This window comes from Primulina tabacum, chromosome 9 (genome assembly GCF_025594145.1).
Source record: "Primulina tabacum isolate GXHZ01 chromosome 9, ASM2559414v2, whole genome shotgun sequence".
In the NCBI taxonomy this organism is placed as follows: domain Eukaryota; kingdom Viridiplantae; phylum Streptophyta; class Magnoliopsida; order Lamiales; family Gesneriaceae; genus Primulina; species Primulina tabacum.
In genome coordinates, this window is record NC_134558.1 from 23,012,449 (window position 1) to 23,032,608 (window position 20,160).

Consider the following 20,160-nt stretch of genomic DNA (forward strand, 5'->3'; position numbering starts at 1 on the left):
TATATTCTTGATATTATACATGTTATGGTGGGTGGTGTGAATTATCTTTTTGACTATATTATTATAAAAAATTTAGAAATTTAAAAAATATATATATATATATATTGTTACTTTATATATTATGTGAAAATAAGAATAATAGTAAAAACACATCTAATCATATATTATTATATTAAACGAAAATATATATATATATAAATCGGTATATTATTTTGTTTTAAAAATGAATATGTTTGTATATTTGAATATATAAAAGGAATAAAGATTCTAGGTTGTGATTTTCTGATAAATTTTATTTTATTACTAAAGGACTAGTAATAAGATAGTGTGGGGATGTGATGAAACTTAAAATTAATAATTTATTATATGTTAAAACCTATATTTTAAAATTTAAGTTTCATTAAAATTATAAAATTATGTTATTTTAGTATTGTTTGTTTATATTTAAGTGTCTTACTAAATATGTTTTATTTTCAGGTTTTCTACGTGTTGGTAAAATAATGATAACTCAAGCTACAAAATTCAAATGGAGGTGATTCAAATATGTTTGAAATCCTTGAGAAATTATCTACAACTTTGCAGAAGACATGATTGCCTAAAAAGTTCATGAAGATGATCAAATTGTGCAATATCAAAAGGAAAACAGATTTACTTTTACTATGACCAGCTTATAGTAAAAAAATCATAAATAATTCAATATTTAACCAAATGAGATTAACCAAGTAATCAAATTCGTCTACAGACAATTCCCTACATGTTTTTTATTTTGAGCCAAGTCAAATTCGGTGCTTAAAGTCGTGGAACATAGCATTGAAAGAAGGGCCATGGAATTGAAGTTTGAGGAGACTAAAACTACTATTACAACTACATGGCATTATTAAAATTTTTGACCATTTCTCTCATTTGGCCTATAAATAGAGACATTGTGATAGCTTGAGAATCATTCTATCTCATTGTAAAATATAGTGTGAGTGTATATCAAAGTTCTAAGTTCCAATATTTTTTCTTTCATTTTCTTAACTATGAGTGATGATTTTAGTGTTGATCAAAAGTAAGCTAATGACAAGCTAATCTATTATGTCAAGGTGAAGAGGATGAATTCTTCGTGAAGTAAGATTGTTTATATTTTGTATATTTTTTTATTTATTTCATTTCATTTAGCTAATTTCTTTTTATTGTAGATATAAAAATGAATTATTTGTTGTTATTAATTTACATCAAATGCTTGATACCATTGAAGTGGTTATCTTGATTTGTTGTTTAATTTTGATACAATAAATATTTCATCAATTATTATTATTGTTATATATATATATATATATGTGTATATATATATTTATATAATTATATCATATATTTCATTTAGACGATAGCGTGGCTCTGCCGGTTGTTTTAAATGCAATATTATGATTTAATACTAACATCTAACAATCTAACATTTACTTTATCGCAACTAACTTTTATTTTTCGCATCTAACTTTTACTTTACTGCAACTAACTTTTACTTTATCACAACTAACTTTTATTTTTTGCATTTAACTTTTACTTTACCGCAACTAACTTTTACTTTATCGCAACTAACTTATTAAATTCTATATTTCATTTAGACAATAGCGTGGCTCTGCCGGTTATTCTAAATGAAATATAATGATTTAATTTAACATTTACTTTATGCAATTATATATTTATATAGTTATATATATAATCATAGGTATCATATAAAATATCGGTTAATTCGATATTTTCTATAGTGGGAACTATATTATATTATATGTGTGTTTAATTATTTAATTTTTCTTGGAACCATTATTTATGGTGGTTTCCTTTGTTTTACTTTTAGCTAAACAATATTACATAAACCAAGAATAAATCCTTGAGCCTTGACAAAATTTATAATTTGTAAACTTCATTCTTGAATTTGGTAATTTATAAATTAATAAATTTAAACTAAAAATAACCTCTCTGTGGATCGATCTCGTACTCACGAAATATATTACCTGCAGACAACCTACACTTGGGTGAATTATAATTTAAGTAGTAGCACCCTCACCATCAAGCTCACCTGCATCACACACGCCTAGTGAGTCTAAAGGCTCAACATACATGTACCAGAAATAACAAGTATATATACATGGCACACAGCAGTGAAAAATATCATACTCAACATATATTTCGTGAACTTAAAATCATGAACATAAACATGTCGTATGAAATCATAACGTGTCAAAACATGTCATCTCATGTCATCATATACGTATACATTTTATTTCAATTGAATTTAGTTCATTAGTTTTGACTTTCGTATCAACTCTATTCGATGGATCCATCTACATATAACCACGGTACCGGGCGGCGGGGACATCAACGACAGCATTACCCGTCCACTGAGCCTTAGCCTCAGCTCATCATATCTCATGTCATCGTATAGATATACATCGTCAGTCACAACCAATTCTCATCCTTCAAAAACATCATCATATTCACCACTTAATAAAAATATGCATATACATAACTTTTTTCTTAAAACCAAGCATGCACCGTATTTATCATAATTTCATAAAAAATCATAAACATGATGAATAACATTTAAAACATGTTAAAATGTGCTCAGGGCATTGCCAGGACTAAAATCTCACCCTGGTGCAAAATAATCATTTTGCCCCTGGAAACCCAATATGACCATTTTACCCGCTGGACCTCTAAACTTTGACCCAGAGCTTACCAAACTCCTTAAAATATCCCAAAACTTATTTTTAAGCATTCCTAGACTTAAACTCGAGCCCGATACAAAACTTAATATATTCGTTTTAAACTTGGACCAGGGTCCCGGTTTTAACCCGAATCGACTCGAAACTTAACCAAATTTTCCCAAACTTTGACCATACATACAACACATACTAACAGTCCTTAATACATCAAAACCAGATCTCTTAAGCCTTCTATCGGCCCCTAACATACTGCTGGAATCTCGCCCTTCCAAAATTACACCCTCATGTGCTCACCTTTCCAAAAATCACTGTTGCGAGCCTACCCCTGATGATACCAGCCACGAACCAGCCTGCCCTATACCTAGACTAGACCCTACTGGACCTACTTGAGCCACAGGCACAGCCTTGTGTAGCCTACACGACGGCCATGATCGCTAGAACCCAAAGTCCCCTCACCCGAGCTTCCCTCCTCGACGCCTGCGGCCGGCCCTCCAGATGGTTCCAGTGGTGGTTGGGCCTCCTTGGGCAATGACCCAGACCCACCAGGGTCTGGTCCAAGCCTCGGTTCAGCCTTTGCACCGCCCATCCCACCCCATACCCGAACCACAGCCCCATCGAAGCAACCACGCTCACCCCTCACGAATTTTGCACAAACTCGGCTTCCACTTGACCATGCCCCAATTCCAGCCTATAAACGTCTTGATCCTGGATACCTACAGTCCCTTACATCATAAGCTAGCAGCCCCTTACAGCAAAAGTCAAAGAAAAAGTGAGTTGCACAAGATCTATGCACCAACCGTGACAAAACGATGCAACCATGATATTTTATGTAAGAATATGCAAAATTTTCGAACAAGGCACACACAGCAGTAAGATATCAGCGTGAATAATCCAGCAATGAGAATACATGGCGTGCCTTGGTGCTATTTGAAAGAAAACGTCAAGTATTCCACGTCGGGGAGGCGCTGGAGAAGCGGAGAAGAAGACTTGTTTGCAAGAAAGTGAAGGACCGAAACCTTTAGCTGATATTTTCGTCAGAATGGCTGAAGAAGTGAGGATGCCGGCTGATGGAATGAGGATTAGGGTTAGTGGGTGATTAGATATTATTTAAATAGATAAAAATTAAGTTAATGGGCCCTAACTTTAATTTAAAAGGGATTAAAAGAGTTTTGAGTCCAAATAAGCTCAAAAAAAGGCTCATCAAGTCCAAACACACACCTGAAAAATATTTCGTTTTGGTAAGTTTTTGAAAATATTACCCGAACCCTAAAAAAATCATTCGTTTCGATAAAATTTGCGTACCGCTGAAAAATATGCTTTGGCAGGGTAAAAATATCCAACGAAGTCGTGTAATAAAAAATAATTTTCTTGATAATTCCCCGATCTCCGTTTCTTGTTCGAGCGCAAAATGCATCTCAAAAACCTAATGCATGAACTTTTAAAATTTCATGAGATAAATTCTATCATGCAATAATTATGCATAAAATACATAAAAATAATTAAACACATAGTTAAATAAAAATCCTAGATTGCATGCATTCATGTTACGTGAATTAAATTCCTGGACCTTACATATGGTGACTTAGTTCTATTCTACTATGACCTCAAATTTTGACTTATCTCGCAGTTCCTCATACTAGGGATGGATGCCCAAAATTATCGCACTTTACTTTTCTTATACTATACCCGTAATGTTCATCGACCTTTTACATTAGCATTTATGTAGTTTGATTTAAGAAACCTTATCACCAAAATTTACGGATCACATTCTATCCTCGGTAATACAATTAAAAGTTAAACCTTATCTCAACTCTATAATAATATTATCATAAGATCCTTAAATCGAATCCTTATCTTACGGCATCAAACTTACGTAACTTAACTATTTACAAGTACATCCCAAATATAAAATTGTTGCAAATCTTAAATTTCGAGTAACGTTAATCCATAAAACCAAAATATATAATATCGATTTTCTACCTAAATAATAAATTCATTCTAGTACCAATTACATGCTTAAACTATTTTCTTCATAATTACAATATAGTTGAGGCCTAAAACCCTTGGACTTTCCTCATTGGAACGAATATCGCGTTCTTACGTACTCTTAATGCTTAATTAATTCTAGTGTATAAAACTTAATAAGTTATCCCATAGTAACCTTAGAATAACTCTAATAAATCAACTTCGCTTATAACCCATAGAGTTCTAGAATCCCTATATTAAGATTTTAGATTTCTTACTCGATAAAAATCTTAACATTCGTTCATTGGTAACTTATGTTGAACACCCCTAATTCTCTTTTTGTTTTTATTTCACCCAAAATTTTCGTATAATCACCTATTATATAAACTTGAAATTCAAGCTTATGCAACCCAAGTAGTCTTAGATAACCTAATTCCAACACACATAATCACTTATTCCCATGTTTCTCAATGACTTTCAAAAATTCCTTAAGACATGGTGTCTAACTCACTTTTTACATACGTCTGTCGAGTAATCTAACCAACAATCGTACCCAATTTTCTAGAAAGATTTAACCCTAACAAAGATATAACTTTAACTAGTTATGATCATGATTAAAACTTATGCTACATAAAATCTTAAGCTCCCAAAAATAAGTTAACTTTGCTGTCTATTCTTATAACTTAACTAATTGATGAACTTTATCATAAATTGTTATCACTTTAAATTCTTAATTTGTCACAGTATTATTCCATTAACACTTAGATTTTCAAGCCCAATATTGATTCATCCTACAATGCCCTTGATTACCATTCCTTGTAAAATTATAACCTAGATGTTTCAAGATACTAAATATCCCTTAAAACCTAAATCATCAAAAATTCATATCCTTTAAACTATTCGATTCTCAATTACTGCTAAACTAGTCCCCAAATTTCTTAAAAATTACAAAATTAAATCTTAATTTCATCGAAAATTATCCAGTTTGTCCTTAATTTTTGAAAATTCCACAATTACCCATAAGTTCTTGACATTTCTAAATCAATTTTATAAGTTTCTCATAACATAATGTTTAATAATTTTAAGCTTATTAAACCCAAAACCAATTCACATAACCAATCTTACATTTCTGTCAAAACCTAAAATCCCAAAAGTTTCATTTTATACTTCTAAAGGCGGTTGCAGTTTTCGAATCATTATTCCTTATATATAATTCCCCAAAAATTAACTCAATTAGTAACCTCGAAACATCAGTATTTTTTAGAAAATCTACATGTCCCAAAAGCATTCATAATATTCAAGATTAACTTATGACCCCATAAAGTATAAAATCAATACTACTAACCAAAAATATAGTCAAATCATTATCAACCTCTCATAAAGCCCAATATTCGAATTCTTAGACATGTCCAATTCCAAACGTAACCAACATGAAATTTAATAAAGTTTTTAAAACATTTAATATCCAAAACATATATAAACAGCTCAACATGTACTGTTGAACATATATCATGTAAACATATATGTGATAGCATTAAAACTTTTAAAACATGTAAACTTACAGACTTGAGGCTTGAAGACTGAGCTGCAGAAGCTGGCGGTGACACAACCCTATACTAAAACCTTGCTCTGATACCAACTGTAACGTCTTTGCTCATTTTAAAATTCAAATGAACATTTTAAAAAAAATGCAATGGCCGAAACCATGCTTACGTAATCCATAAATTTCGAAACATGCATTTTGTAAAATCATCCACTGCTGAATACAAAAACTATAGTTAAAATCATAAAAAGAGCAACCAACCTAAATCATTACTGTTTTAAAAATATAAAACGTCCAGCATGTGAAAAATTTGTCAAACCCTCAACAAAATAAAATAATCAACTCTTTTAAAAAAACTGTATAAACGTGTTCCCATAAAATCATATTCTTTGGTAAGTATACAAGGTCCTCGGGTTAACGTGCGCCACCAGCTCCGCCTGTTCAGTCATCATCACCACCAGTCTCCTGATCAAAACGCTTACCTGTATCATTCACACCTAGTGAGTCTAAAGACTCAACATACCTATAACATTATACCAAATACATATTTATAACAGGCAACAGTGAAAAGTACTGTAATAAAGATACGTTTCATGATCTTATAAAATCGTATGCGTAATCATGGTCTGTTAAAGCATAAAAATTTCATGATTTTAAAAGCTTAAACGTAAACATACCGTATAAAAGCATAACGTGTCAAAACACGTCTCATCATAATCACATATACATTTTCTTTATTTGAATTCTGTTCATTAGATGTGACTTTTGTATCAGCTCTATTCGATGGATCCATCTAAGTATAACCATGGTACCGGGAGGCAGGGACATCAGCGACACTCTCACCCGTCAACTGAGCCTTGGCCTAACATAACATAATATCATGTCAATGGAAATACGATCGTTGGACTCCCTCTGGGGCCTTCTCCTGCGGGTTCCCTATGGGGCCTTTTCCTTCACGATATCTCAAATCATATCATCGTATCATTGTATTAGTCACAACCAACTCTCATCCATAAAAAACATGTCATCATATTCACCACTTATAAAAATCATGCATATACGTAATTTTCTTTCAAACCAAGCATGCAACATATTTTTCATAATTTCATAAAAAGTCATATACATGATCGTATAAACATTTAAAACATGTTAAATCGTGTTTATGGTGCTACAGGACTTCTAACTTGACCCGGGTGCAAAATGAATGTTTTGTCATTGGAAACCCAAAATGACCATTTTATCCCTGGACCTCAAAATGTCGACCCGAAGCCAACCAAACTCCTTAAAACACCTCAAAACATATTTATAAGTTTTTCTTAGACATTAAATCGAGCCCGATTCAAAACTTATATGATTCGTTTTAAAACTTGGACTGGGGTCCCGGTTTTAACCCGAACCCGAAACTTAACCAAATCTCTCCAAGCCTAAACCGTGACTTAAATCTACATGACCAGCCTCTAAACAACATGTTCTAGACCACTTATGGACCACAAAACAAGCCCAAAGGTTGCTAGAAATCTCTAGCGTATGCACACAAATTTTCAAAGCTTGAGCGATTTTACGATAGAAATCATATCTCCCTCGTTTCTTATCAACAAATTACGAATTTGCTATCGAATCGAAGATAATACAGACTGCTACAAATCATATGTTGAACACATTTCCAGAAAACAAGCCTATAAGTCGAAGTATTTGAAATAACAGAGGGTGACGGTTCTGTGACACAGAAATTTCCGGCATGTGCATTTTTATGATAAAAATCATATCTCCCTCGTTTCTTATCATAAAATTACAAATTTTCTATAGAATCGAAGATAACATAGAGTGCTACAAATCATATGTTGAACACATTTCCAGGAAACCAACCTATAAGTTGCAGAATTTGAAATAACAGAAGGTGACGGGTTTTGTGATACAGAAATTTCACAGCTTGTGCGGTTTTACGATAAAAATCTTATCTCCCTCGTTTCTTATCAGAAAATTACGAATTTTCTATCGAATCGAAGATAACACAGAGTGCTACAAATTATATGTTGAACACATTTCCAGAAAACAAGCCTATAAGTCGAATAATTTGAAATAACAGAGGTTGATGGGTTTTGTGACACAGAAATTTCACGGCTTGTGCAGTTTTATGATAAAAATCATATCTCCCTCGTTTCTTATCATAAAATTATGAATTTTCTATAGAATCGAAGATAAAACCAGAGTGCTACAAATCATATGTTTAACACATTTCCAGAAACCAAACTATAAGTCGCAGAATTTGAAATAACATAGGGTGACATATTTTGTGACACAGAAATTTCACAGCTTGTGTCGTTTTACGATAAAAATCATATCTGAAAGGTGATCGGTTATGGTGCCCGGAAGTGCAACGAAAATTTCGAAAATCATATTTCAAAGCAAGAAAACCGAGCACCCTACATCGTATGTAGGAAATACGAAAATAAACACAAATTTCATACATAGTGTGTTTAGAAATTTACCTATAAATCACAAAGATTGATTATTGGCTCTAACTAAGTTGTAAACAACTTAGTTTTTGAAGGGTTGACCCAATCTACAAGCTTCCTAGAGCACTCCTTGCTCAAATTGATTTTTTCCTTCAAATCAGGTCAACCACTAGCTTCGAAGAACCACTCTAATTTTGCACTAGAAAAATTAGTATTTTGCATTGAGAATAGTATGCTTTCATCAAAAATTGAAGAAGCAAAATTGGAGAGAAAAATGATGGAAAGTTTCGGCCAACTTTCTTGAGGAGAGAAGGAGGAGAAATTTTTCTTGGTGCTTGAAAAAAGTAAAAGGTGCATTTGCATACCATGCTTTGTTTATTGAAAAAGTTGTCTCCAACCCTTCACCTCCAAAGCATGCAATTTTATTTGGGCATGTAACAATTACAAAGCACATGGACTTTTATTTAAATATCTCAAACACATTTGAGACCATTTAAACATTACTTGATTTTACTCAAGCCTACTAGTTGAATAATAATTTCTAATTGGGCTCTACAAGACCCAATGTTATTTAATTAATTCAATACTTGAATTAATTTAATTATTTGGACTCTACTAAGTCTACAAGTGTTTAATTAATTCAACACTTGAATTAATTTAATTTAGTCCATAATAATGTTTATGAAAATCACAATTTCAAATACATCATTTATTTGAGCCATCTTTTAATTTAGGAACACTTCCTCAAATTAAAAGTTACATTTCCCATAATCCTCTTATAGAAGTCATATTTCTATTTTTCTTTGCGCTTATAAACTCCTTTATAAGCCGTTCAACACATTGAACTAATTACCTTCTCAACGGAATCTAGAAAGTTAGCATTTGTCTGACCTTCAATGGTTCAATGATACAACTAGTCGTGGGTTCACATCTCAATTTGATTCGGGACTAAAACATGTCCTTATATGAGCATATCCCAGTTGCTCCATTCTTACTTATCAACTCCTTGATAATAAGAACGTCAGAACTCAAGTCTGATAGTACTCAACCAATCATGTTAAACGCCTAGCAGCATCGGTTACATGATTCCCTAGGTATCAAATGATAGTGCCTGCAAGAACCATTCCATTATGGTTAGCGTACGGTAGTACGGTCCCTTCATCTCATATATCCCGATCGATTCGACAACTATGTTAGAGTAGGTGTCAGTCTAGCCAAGTGTTGTCCAAGGGTTCATGTTGAAACTCTATGTATAAACAATCTTTTATTTTAATAATATTTGAAATTATTGTGTTTGCACATCTTTATTTGTATACACATGCTTGTTGCATGGACAAAGTCCTTGAATATACAAATAGTAGAAAGAATATGAGATGCTCATATGATGAGCATCATGAAACTCATATTTGGAATACTGTATATTATAAACAGTTCCTAGTCAATTCGGCCGCCATTAAGAAGGATAAAAGCCCGCTTGAGTTTGAGACTAGTATCTGCTATGTGAGTACCATATTTCATTGGTAGGGGACATTGTGATGTCCGTGCATGCAGATAGGTGCTCCTTGTAGAGTACACAAAACAACCCTCCATATAGGACTTTCCAAGTGGTTCTCACTTATCGAGTGGAAACGTCCTAGTTTATGGTTATACACCATTAGTCCTTATGACCCGGGACAACATTGTGACTCTATATGTTAGCATTGCACTTTGACTTGTTTACCGACTCATATGGGGTCATCAGGTTGCAAGGTTGGGTGTTTTGTCGAAAAATATAGGAGTCTATGCATTGTAATCTGGGATTTACCGCTTACCTTTGGGTATGGATATCTTATGTGATCTCACGTGTATGTAGTTTGAAATCTCGGATCAGAGTGTTGGTGATAATTAAGAAAATGGTTTCTTATATTACATCATCGATACAACTACGACATGACACATAGTATCGATTCTTTGACAGCTCTCGTTATACCAATAGTTGTCGAATCGGTCGGAATATATGAGATAAAGGGATCGTGCTGTATGCTAAACCATAATAGATTGGTTCTTGTAGGCACTATCATTTGATACGCAGGGAATCATGTAAACGATGCTGCTAGGCGTTTAACATGATTGGTTGGGTACTATCAGACTTGATTACTGAAGTTCTTATTATCAAGGAGTTGATAAATAAGAATGGAGCAATTGAGGTAAGCTCATATAAAGACATGTTTAGTCCCGAATCACATTGAGATGTGAACCCACGGCTAGTTGTATCATTGAATCATTGAGGGTCACACAAGTGCTAACTTTCTAGATCCCATTGAGAAGTAAAATAGTTCAATTTTTTGAACAGCTTATAAAGGAGTTTATAAGCACAAAATAAAATCAGAAGTATGACTTCTATGAGGGGAATGTAACTTTTAATTTGTGGAATTGTTCCTAAATTAAAAGTTGGCCAAGTGAATAATATATTTGAAAATTGTGATTTTCATAAACATTGTTATGGACTAAATTAAATTAATTCAAGTGTTGAATTAATTAAACACTTGTGGAACTAGTAGAGTCCAAATAATTAAATTAATTCTAGTGTTGAATTAATTAAATAACATTAAGCCTTGTAGAGTCCAATTAAAAATAATTATTCAATTAGTGGGCTTGAGTAAATTCAAGCAAAATTTAATTGGTCTCAAATTTGTTTGAGATATTTAAATAAAAGTCCATGAGCTTTGTAATTTTTACAAGCCCAAATAAAATTGCATGCTTGGGAGGTGAAGGGTTGGAGGCAATTTTTTCGACAAACAAGGCATGTCATGCTCATGCACTTTTTACTTTTTCAAGCACTAAGAAAAACTTTTTCCTCCCCTTCTCTCTTATGCTTTGGCCAAAATTTTCCTGTATTTTTCCTTCAATTTTTACTTATTCAATTGTTGAGAAAAGTATACATTTCTCAAAGAAAAATGCTCAAATTTTTCTAGTCCAAAATTAGAGTGGATCTAATTTGTTAGTGGTGCACCTAATTTGAAGAAAGAAGTCCATTTGAGTAAGGAGTGCTCAAGGGAAGCTTGTAGATTGCCTACCTTCGAGAGCTAAGTTGTTTACAACTTAGTTGGAGTCATCATCAATATTTGATATTGATAGGTACATTTCTTAACACAATATGTATGACATTTTTGTGTTTTTGTCATTTGCTACACACTAAAGGTGTGCTCGGTTTTCTTCTTTAAAAATATGATTTTTTGAAATTCCGTTGCGCTTCCGAGCACCTTAATCGATCCGCTTTCAAACTATTGGTATATCGAGAGCTGTCAAAGAATCGATACTATGTGTCATGTCGTAGTTACATCGATGATGTAATCTATGAAACCTCTTTCATAATTACTACCAACACTCTGATCAGAGATTTCAAACTACACACACATGAGATCACATAGGATATCAATACTCGAATGTAAGCGGTGAATCCCCGACTACATTGCATCGACTCCTATATGTTTCGACAAAACACTAAACCTTGCCACCCGATGACCCCATAAGAGTCGGTAAACAAGTCAAAGTGCAATTCTAGCATATAGAGTCTCAATCTTGTCTCGGGTTATAAGGACTAATGGTGTACAACTATAAACTAGGACGTTTCCACTCGATAAATGAGAACACTTGGAAAGTCCTTTATGGAGGGTTATTCAGTGCACTCTACAAGGAGCACCTATCTGTATGCTCGGACATCACAATGTCCTCTACTAATGAAACATGGTACTTACATCGCAGATATTAGTCTCAAACTCGAGCGGCCTTTATCTTCTTAACGACGGCTGAATCAACTAGGAACTGTTTAGAATATACAGTATTCCAAATACGAGTTTCATGATACTCATCATATGAGTATCTCATATTCTTTCTACTATATGTATGATGATGCCCCGAGATATCCCGGGTCATGGATAAGAGTGATGATGCCCCGAAGATATCCCGGGTCATGGATAATATCCATGGTTAAATGCCCGGGTCAGGAGAATAAAAGGTTCTGACCATACCAATAAAGTGATCGAACGGATCGGCACCCGAGTCATGAAATTACCCAGGATAACGAGAAAGTGGCTGGAAGAACCCACGGAAGGGCCGGTCAATCAGAGGCCAGGCCACGAGATCATCCGAAGCAGAACCCCTCTGAGAAGTTATACATTTATGTCCTTATAAGGAATCCCAAGGAATACCTCACCCTGATCACTTCGATATGAGTGAAGTATTTAATGCCGCCGATCAACAGTGTTTATAGCCGATTTATCTCTGACATTATTACAAGTGGTCAATAAATCAAGTGGCCTGGATGTGACAAGTGTGCGATTTGACATGTCAGAACAATAGGGTATAATCAGCCACCCTATTATAATTAATTCCCTCACACGAAGAACGAGGTCATCATTGTATCCTCTACTATAAATATCAGGTCCTTTACTTGTATTTACTATCTTTTAGATATTGATTCACATTTAATACTCTCATTTACTACACACCAATCATCACAGCCATCATTTGGCTACATTGGTTTTATTGCTTGAGTACCCTGCTGACTTAAGCATCGGAGTGGCCACGCCGGACTCCCCTCCGGCGCCCATTCACGTGGTTATTTTCTTATTCACAGATCTTCCAAGGAACTCGAGAAGTTACGATCCAAGCCCGGCGTCTAACTCCTATTTCCTTCAATATCCTGATAGTTTACTCGGCAGAGTTCCTGACCCGACTCGTCCGTTTCGCCCGGGTTGCATCATTGGCGCCGTCTGTGGGAAATTCTGAGTTCTAAGACGTTGATATGGCTCCTACCAGAATAACAGCAAATCAAAACAACACTAATGTTCAAGGAGAAAACAACAATCGTATCTCTGGTGCTGATAGTCCTCCCCCTAATGGTCCTCAGCCTACTATTCATTTAACCACCGAGGAGTTACAGAAGATTATAACTGATGCTGTTAAAATGGCCACGGCAAAGAAGGCCACTTTTCACCATGCCAGTCATCCCGAGCAACAACATGAACAGCCGCGAAGGGAAGAAAGAAGGGAAGAGGAGGGGGAATCGAGCGCGGGTTCTAAGTCTCCCACTGTTGCGGAAGAATTGGAAGAATTAAGGAAAAAAGTGAAAATGTTAGAAGGGCATGTTGGTTCTAAGGGCAACGCTCCGGTTGCAAAAGGTTGCCCATTTTCTGACATCATTGTTCGGGAACCATTACCCGGGCATTTCAAGTCGGCTAAAATCAAGGACTACGATGGGAGTTCTGACCCCGAAGAGCATCTCGCTCGTTTTGAAAACATGGCTATGTTGCATTGTTATGGGGACCAAATTAAATGCAAAGTATTTCTAACCACTCTGATTGACTCGGCTCAAAGGTGGTTTGAGGGTTTAGCTCCTCAAAGTATTCTTTCTTTCGAAGATTTTCAGAAGGTGTTCTTACATCAGTTCAGCAGTAGTAAGAAATATAAAAGAACCGCCTTTAGCCTATTCGAGGTAAAGCAGCGCCCGGAGGAAACTCTAAGGGCTTATATCAAAAGATTCAACCGAGTAGCCTTAGACGTGCCTGCTTGCGCTCCCGAAACGAAAACTACTGCCTTCACGCAAGGATTGCTAGAAGGGGATTTCTTTCGCTCCCTCACCAAAAAACTACCCGGAGATTTCGAAGATCTTTTATCCCGGGCAGAAAAGTACATCAATATGGAAGAAGCCCAGCACCTGAAGAGAGAAGCATTGAAGAGAGCAAGGGGAGACCGGGCTGTCAGACCTGAGGAAAGAAATAACAAGAGGAATGGTACCGGGCATCTTTCTCATGTTCCCTTGAGAACTGCCCGGGGTATGGAAGTTCAAGAATGTAGTTCGGATGTGGCCCCACTCCCTAGTATCACACCCCGACCGGTCCGCTCAGAGAAGGTCAGATATTGCACCCTACATAAAGAATGCTCCCACAACACGAATGAATGCCGATCCCTAAGGAAGGGATTTAGGAAGCATGCTGAGCCGGAATCTCGCCATACTCGGGAGGAGCCCAGGTCGCCGCCCTGGGTATCGCGGCGACCTGGACCGAATGTTCCTAGGAGATCGGCTATCTCCAGTGGAAGCAGGAGAACAGAAGGGAACTCTCGGGAAGAAAAAAGCAGACAAGTGGAACGAGAAGACCTTCCCCCTATCCGGGGAGTGATCAAAATGATTTCGGGAGGATCTACTGATGGTGACTCCAACCGAGCCAGGAAAGCTAGGGGTAGAAGAGTGTGTTTAGAAGTTGGTGGGAGAAATCGAAGTGAGCCGGTTATTAGTTTTGGCCCGGAAGACCTCAGAGGAGTCAGCCTACCTCATAATGATGCTCTGGTTATTCAGGCCCGGGTCGCTAATTATGATGTGTTGAGAGTTTTTGTGGATAATGGGAGTTCTGTTAATGTTATTTTCAAGGAAGCCCTGGTCCAGATGGATTTACATGAGTATCCGCTGGAAGTAGTTGCGACGGCTCTGTTCGGCTTTGCCGGTCATGCTGTATATCCTAAAGGGGAAATCACTTTACCCCTAACACTTGGAAGTGGAGATTTGAGGAAGACAGTTATGACAGTTTTCACCATAGTAGATGCCCCATCTTCGTATAACGTAATCCTTGGAAGGCCAGCTATGAACGAGATAAGAGCTGTAGCCTCCACTTATCACCAGAAGATCAAGTTCCCGATACGAGGGCAGGTGGGAGAGGTTAAAGGAGACCAACCCTCATCCCGGAAATGCTATGGTGAAACAATCCGAGTAGACCAGAAAAGGGCAAGAAGGGAGGACAGGGGAAAGAAAATGGCCCAGGGAGCAAAGGAGGTAGAGGGAAATGAAGTAAATTTTGTGGCAGAGGACGAGCAAGAGGTGGTCGAAATAAAGCCAGGAAAAAGTATCCGAGTGGCCCGAGACCTGGAAGACTCCACCCGGGTAAAACTCCTAGCCTGTCTAAAAACTAACATCTCCATTTTTGCATGGTCCCAACAGGAACTTGTGGGAATATCACCCAAAGTAGCCGAGCACAAACTAAACATCATCCCCGGATCTCGACCTATAAAACAGAAGAAGAGGCACTTCGGGCCCGAAAAAGACAAAATCATAGAAGGGCAGGTGAAGGAAATGTTGGGAGCCGGCCACGTCAGGGAAGTCCAATTTCCCACATGGCTCTCTAATGTGGTCCTTGTCCCTAAAGCCACAGGGAAGTGGAGGATGTGTGTAGATTTTCTGGGATCTGAACAAAGCTTGCCCGAAGGATTGTTATCCGCTTCCTCGAATCGATCAGTTGGTAGATTCAACTTCCGGCTTTGAGTTACTAAGTTTCATGGATGCATATCAGGGTTATCACCAAATCCCCTTGGCCCGAGAAGATCAAGATAAGGCCAGTTTCATCACTTCTGGGGGTACCTTTTGCTATGTGGTCATGCCGTTTGGATTGAAAAATGCCGGGACCACATACCAACGCCTCATGAATCAAGTCTTCCAAAAGCAGATAGGCAGGAATATTGAGGTATATGTGAATGATATCTTGATTAAGACTCGAGAAATGTCTTGTTTTATTGATGACTTGACAGAGACTTTTGCCACATTGGAAAAGTATGAGATTAAGCTCAACCCGGCCAAATGTTTGTTCGGGGTCAAGAGTGGAAAGTTTCTGGGTTTCATGGTTACAGACAGAGGAATTGAAGTCAACCCGGAAAAGATAAAAGCTGTGATTGACATGCCCTCCCCTCAATCTACTCGGGATGTACAGAAATTGACCGGGAGGATTGCTGCTTTGTCCCGATTCATCTCTCGATTTGCTCACCGGAGTTATACCTTTTTCCAAGTCCTCAGAAAGGCCCAGAAGTTTGGTTGGAATAAAGGGTGCGAGCAAGATTTCCAAGACTTGAAAAAACACTTATCCGAGTTACCTGTTTTGGTAAAGCCGGAGCCGGGGGAAAAGTTGTGGATTTATTTGTCTGCTACTGAACATGCTGTCAGTTCTGTTCTCATCAAGAAAGAAAGGACAGATCAGAGGCCCGTATATTATGTTAGTCACGCCCTCCGAGGAGCAGAGTTGAAATATAGTGAAATGGAAAAAATAGCTCTAGCCTTTGTAGTGACTGCCCGAAAATTAAGGCCATACTTTTTGTCTCATCCGATAGTGGTCCTCACCAATTCCCCACTCGGAAGAATAATGACACATTCGGAAGTCTCAGGAAGAATGGTGAAATGGACAATAGAGCTGGGGGAATACGACATCGAGTATAAACCCCGGACCGCTATCAAAGCTCAGGCTCTGACAGACTTCTTGATAGAAATGATTCAACCGACAGAGGAGGAAGTGTGGAGAGTCTTTGTTGATGGCGCTTCAAATCTATCCGGATGCGGAGTTGGAGTGGTCATAATAGCCCCGTTCGGGGAAAAGATAAAATTGGCCTTGAGAATCGATTCCCGGGTTACAAATAACGAAGCTGAGTATGAAGCTGTTTTGTCAGGATTACAAGCCGCCCAAGAAGTTGGAGCCTCCCGAGTAATTATTTACTCTGATTCTCAGTTGGTGGCACAACAAATTAAGGGTTCTTACGAGGCCAAAGATGAAAAAATGCTCAAATACTTGAAACTCATAACAGCCCGAGCTGCCATTTTTACCGACTGGAGCATCGAACAAATACCCCGGGAAGAGAATGAGGAAGCCGATAGTCTGGCCAAGTTAGCTGCTTCTATGTCCGAAGTAAATACCCGGGAAATCATGTGTTTTACCCGATTGGTACTATCTGTGGATGAGGCATCACCTACCCAAATAAATTCATGGATGACTCCCCTGATTGAATACATAGTCCATGCCAAGCTTCCGATTGACCGAGTTCAGGCTTTAAAGGTAAAGAAGCAAGCACCCAGGTTCACTCTATTAAACAACACACTTTACAGGCGATCATACCTGGGTCCTCTGTTGAAATGTATCTCAGAAAGTGAAGTAGAGTACATCCTCCGGGAAATTCACGAAGGGTGCTGTGGAGAACACTTGGGAGGGATGGCCCTGTCTCGGAAAGCCCTATTAGCAGGATTTTGGTGGCCCCGGATGGATCAAGATGCCGCCAGACTAGTCCGAAAATGCCAAGGTTGCCAACGCCATTCCAATCTTCACCATCGCCCAACTGCAAGTATGCAACCAATCTCCGCCTCATGCCCTTTTGATCAATGGGGTCTAGATATAGTGGGCCCCTTCCCAATGGCCCGGGCACAAAAAAGATTTCTTCTAGTAGCTATTGATTATTTTTCCAGGTGGGTGGAAGCTGAGCCATTAGCCAGGATTACTGAAGACGAAGTTATGAAATTTCTTTGGAAAAGCATTGTTTGCAGATACGGCATCCCTAGGAAGCTAATCTCCGACAATGGAAGACAATTCCAAGGAAGAAAGATCACCTCCTGGTGTCATGAAATGAAGATTATTCAATCCTTCACCTCAGTAGCCTACCCTCAGGCTAATGGCCAGACGGAAGTAACTAACAGGATCCTCGTGAAAGCACTGAAAACCCGGCTCCACGGAAAAGGAAAAGATTGGGTGGATGAATTGCCAAGTGTTTTATGGGCTTACCGAACTACTCCTCGATCATCTACTCTAGAAACACCCTATAGCCTTGTCTATGGGTCAGAAGCAGTCCTGCCAGTGGAGATCGGGCAATCATCTATTCGGATAGAGTCCTACCCAAATCACAATGATCAGTCCCGGGCCATTGAACTTGATCTGGTTGAAGAAAGGCGAGACAGAGCTAACATTCGAATGGAAGCTTATCGTAGCCAGGGTAATGAAATCCTATAATAAGAACGTTCGGGCGCGAAACTTTCAGATAGGGGACTTGGTCATGAAAAAGGTGAAACCGGTAGGCGATGTAGGGAAATTGGAAGCAAAATGGGAAGGACCCTTCAAAATAATTCAAAGAATCAGTTCTGGTGTAGCTTATTATCTTGAAGATTCTCTGGGACAAACTCTCAAAAGGCCATGGAATGCTTTTCATTTAAAGAGATATTATGTGTAAAAAACGCTTGTATCTACTGATTTCTACATCAAATAAAAAGATTGATCGAGAAAGCGTGCGAATACTTTCAAGTCCAGGGACCCGTACCCTGGCCCGGTGGACCCGTACCCCGGTTATACTTTCAAGTCCAGGGACCCGTACCCTGGCCCAGTGGACTCGTACCCCGGTTATACTTTCAAGTCCAGGGACCCGTACCCTGGCCCGGTGGACCCGTGCCCCGGTTATACTTTCAAGTCCAGGGACCCGTACCCTGGCCCGGTGGACCCGTACCCCGGTTATACTTTCAAGTCCAGGGACCCGTACCCTGACCCGGTGGACCCGTACCCCGGTTATACTTTCAAGTCCAGGGACCCGTACCCTGGCCCGGTGGACCCGTACCCCGGTTATACTTTCAAGTCCAGGGACCCGTACCCTGGCCCGGTGGACCCATACCCCGGTTATACTTTCAAATATAGGAATGTTGGGGAAGCTGTTATCAAATGCGATAAAGAGATCTCGTTAACAAAGAAGATATTTACAGAGTGCCCGGAACGCAGGAGTAAAAAAACAAACAAACAAACAAACAAACAAACTAGTTTTATTTGGGATCGTGCTCCTTGTTCTGCTCCTCCTCCTCTTCTGGGAGAGAGGCTGCTGCTTTCTCTAAGTCTGGAAAATCTTCCTGGTCAGTTGGGACCAAACCCGTCCTCCTCGAATTGTTCCAGGCACTTGTTGAAGCCCTGTTCAAAGTACGGGAAGGCTTTCTTAGCCAACATCAGCTTGAACTCAGGAGATTTTAAAAAGTTGGTCATCTGCTCCTCCTGAGCAGTCTTAAGAAGGGATACGGCAGCCTGGAGACCATCAGCTCGAGCACGGGAGGACTCGGCTTCCTCCCTTAACGCTTGTGTCTCTGCTCGGGCCGCTGTCAGCTCCGCCCGCATCAAATCCATTTGTTGCTCCCAGACAGCCCTCTCCCGAGCCAACACATGCTCGTGAAGCTCGCTCAAACGACCCACCTCCTCTCGGATTTTAGCATGCGTCTCTTAGGCCGAGGTAGCCCGAGCATTGGCCCCTTTAGCTACGATAGCTACTCGCTCGTAAGAATGTACGAGCATCTGCAGGCCCTGAAAATATTGTGCAAACTTGGGGATAAAGCGAGAAAAGAGAAAGAAAGGGAGAGAAGAAAAAAAGGGGGGGTTACAATTTCCTGAACTTACAGAAAAAACTCGGGACGTTTCTTCGCAGAGAAGCACGTTGGGATGAAGTCCCTGAAGGTGTGCCACCTCGTTAGGACGAAGAAGGCCTCGGATCATTTTAAGAAGGTCCGCACCAATATCTTCCCCGAAGATGTTGGGAATAACCCAAGGCCTTCCCCCAAAGGGCCCGGTAGAAGAACCTGTCATAGGAGGAGATCGGACGACCTCCTCGACGTCATCCTCTACTGCCACCACCGTTTCCTGGATGGCTTTCCTCTTTCGTTGATTAAGAGGAGCTGGATCCTCTT

The 20,160-nt window shown here is 38.4% G+C and overlaps 1 protein-coding gene across 1 annotated transcript; it reads left to right on the forward strand.

Annotated features, from left to right (window-relative positions):
• Positions 1–13,458: 13,458 nt before the first annotated feature.
• LOC142504303 (uncharacterized) lies at positions 13,459–15,966 on the forward strand. Its single transcript, XM_075617186.1, has one exon. The coding sequence runs from the start codon at positions 13,459–13,461 to the stop codon at positions 15,964–15,966; it is 2,508 nt and encodes an 835-aa protein (XP_075473301.1).
• The last annotated feature ends 4,194 nt before the right edge of the window (positions 15,967–20,160 follow it).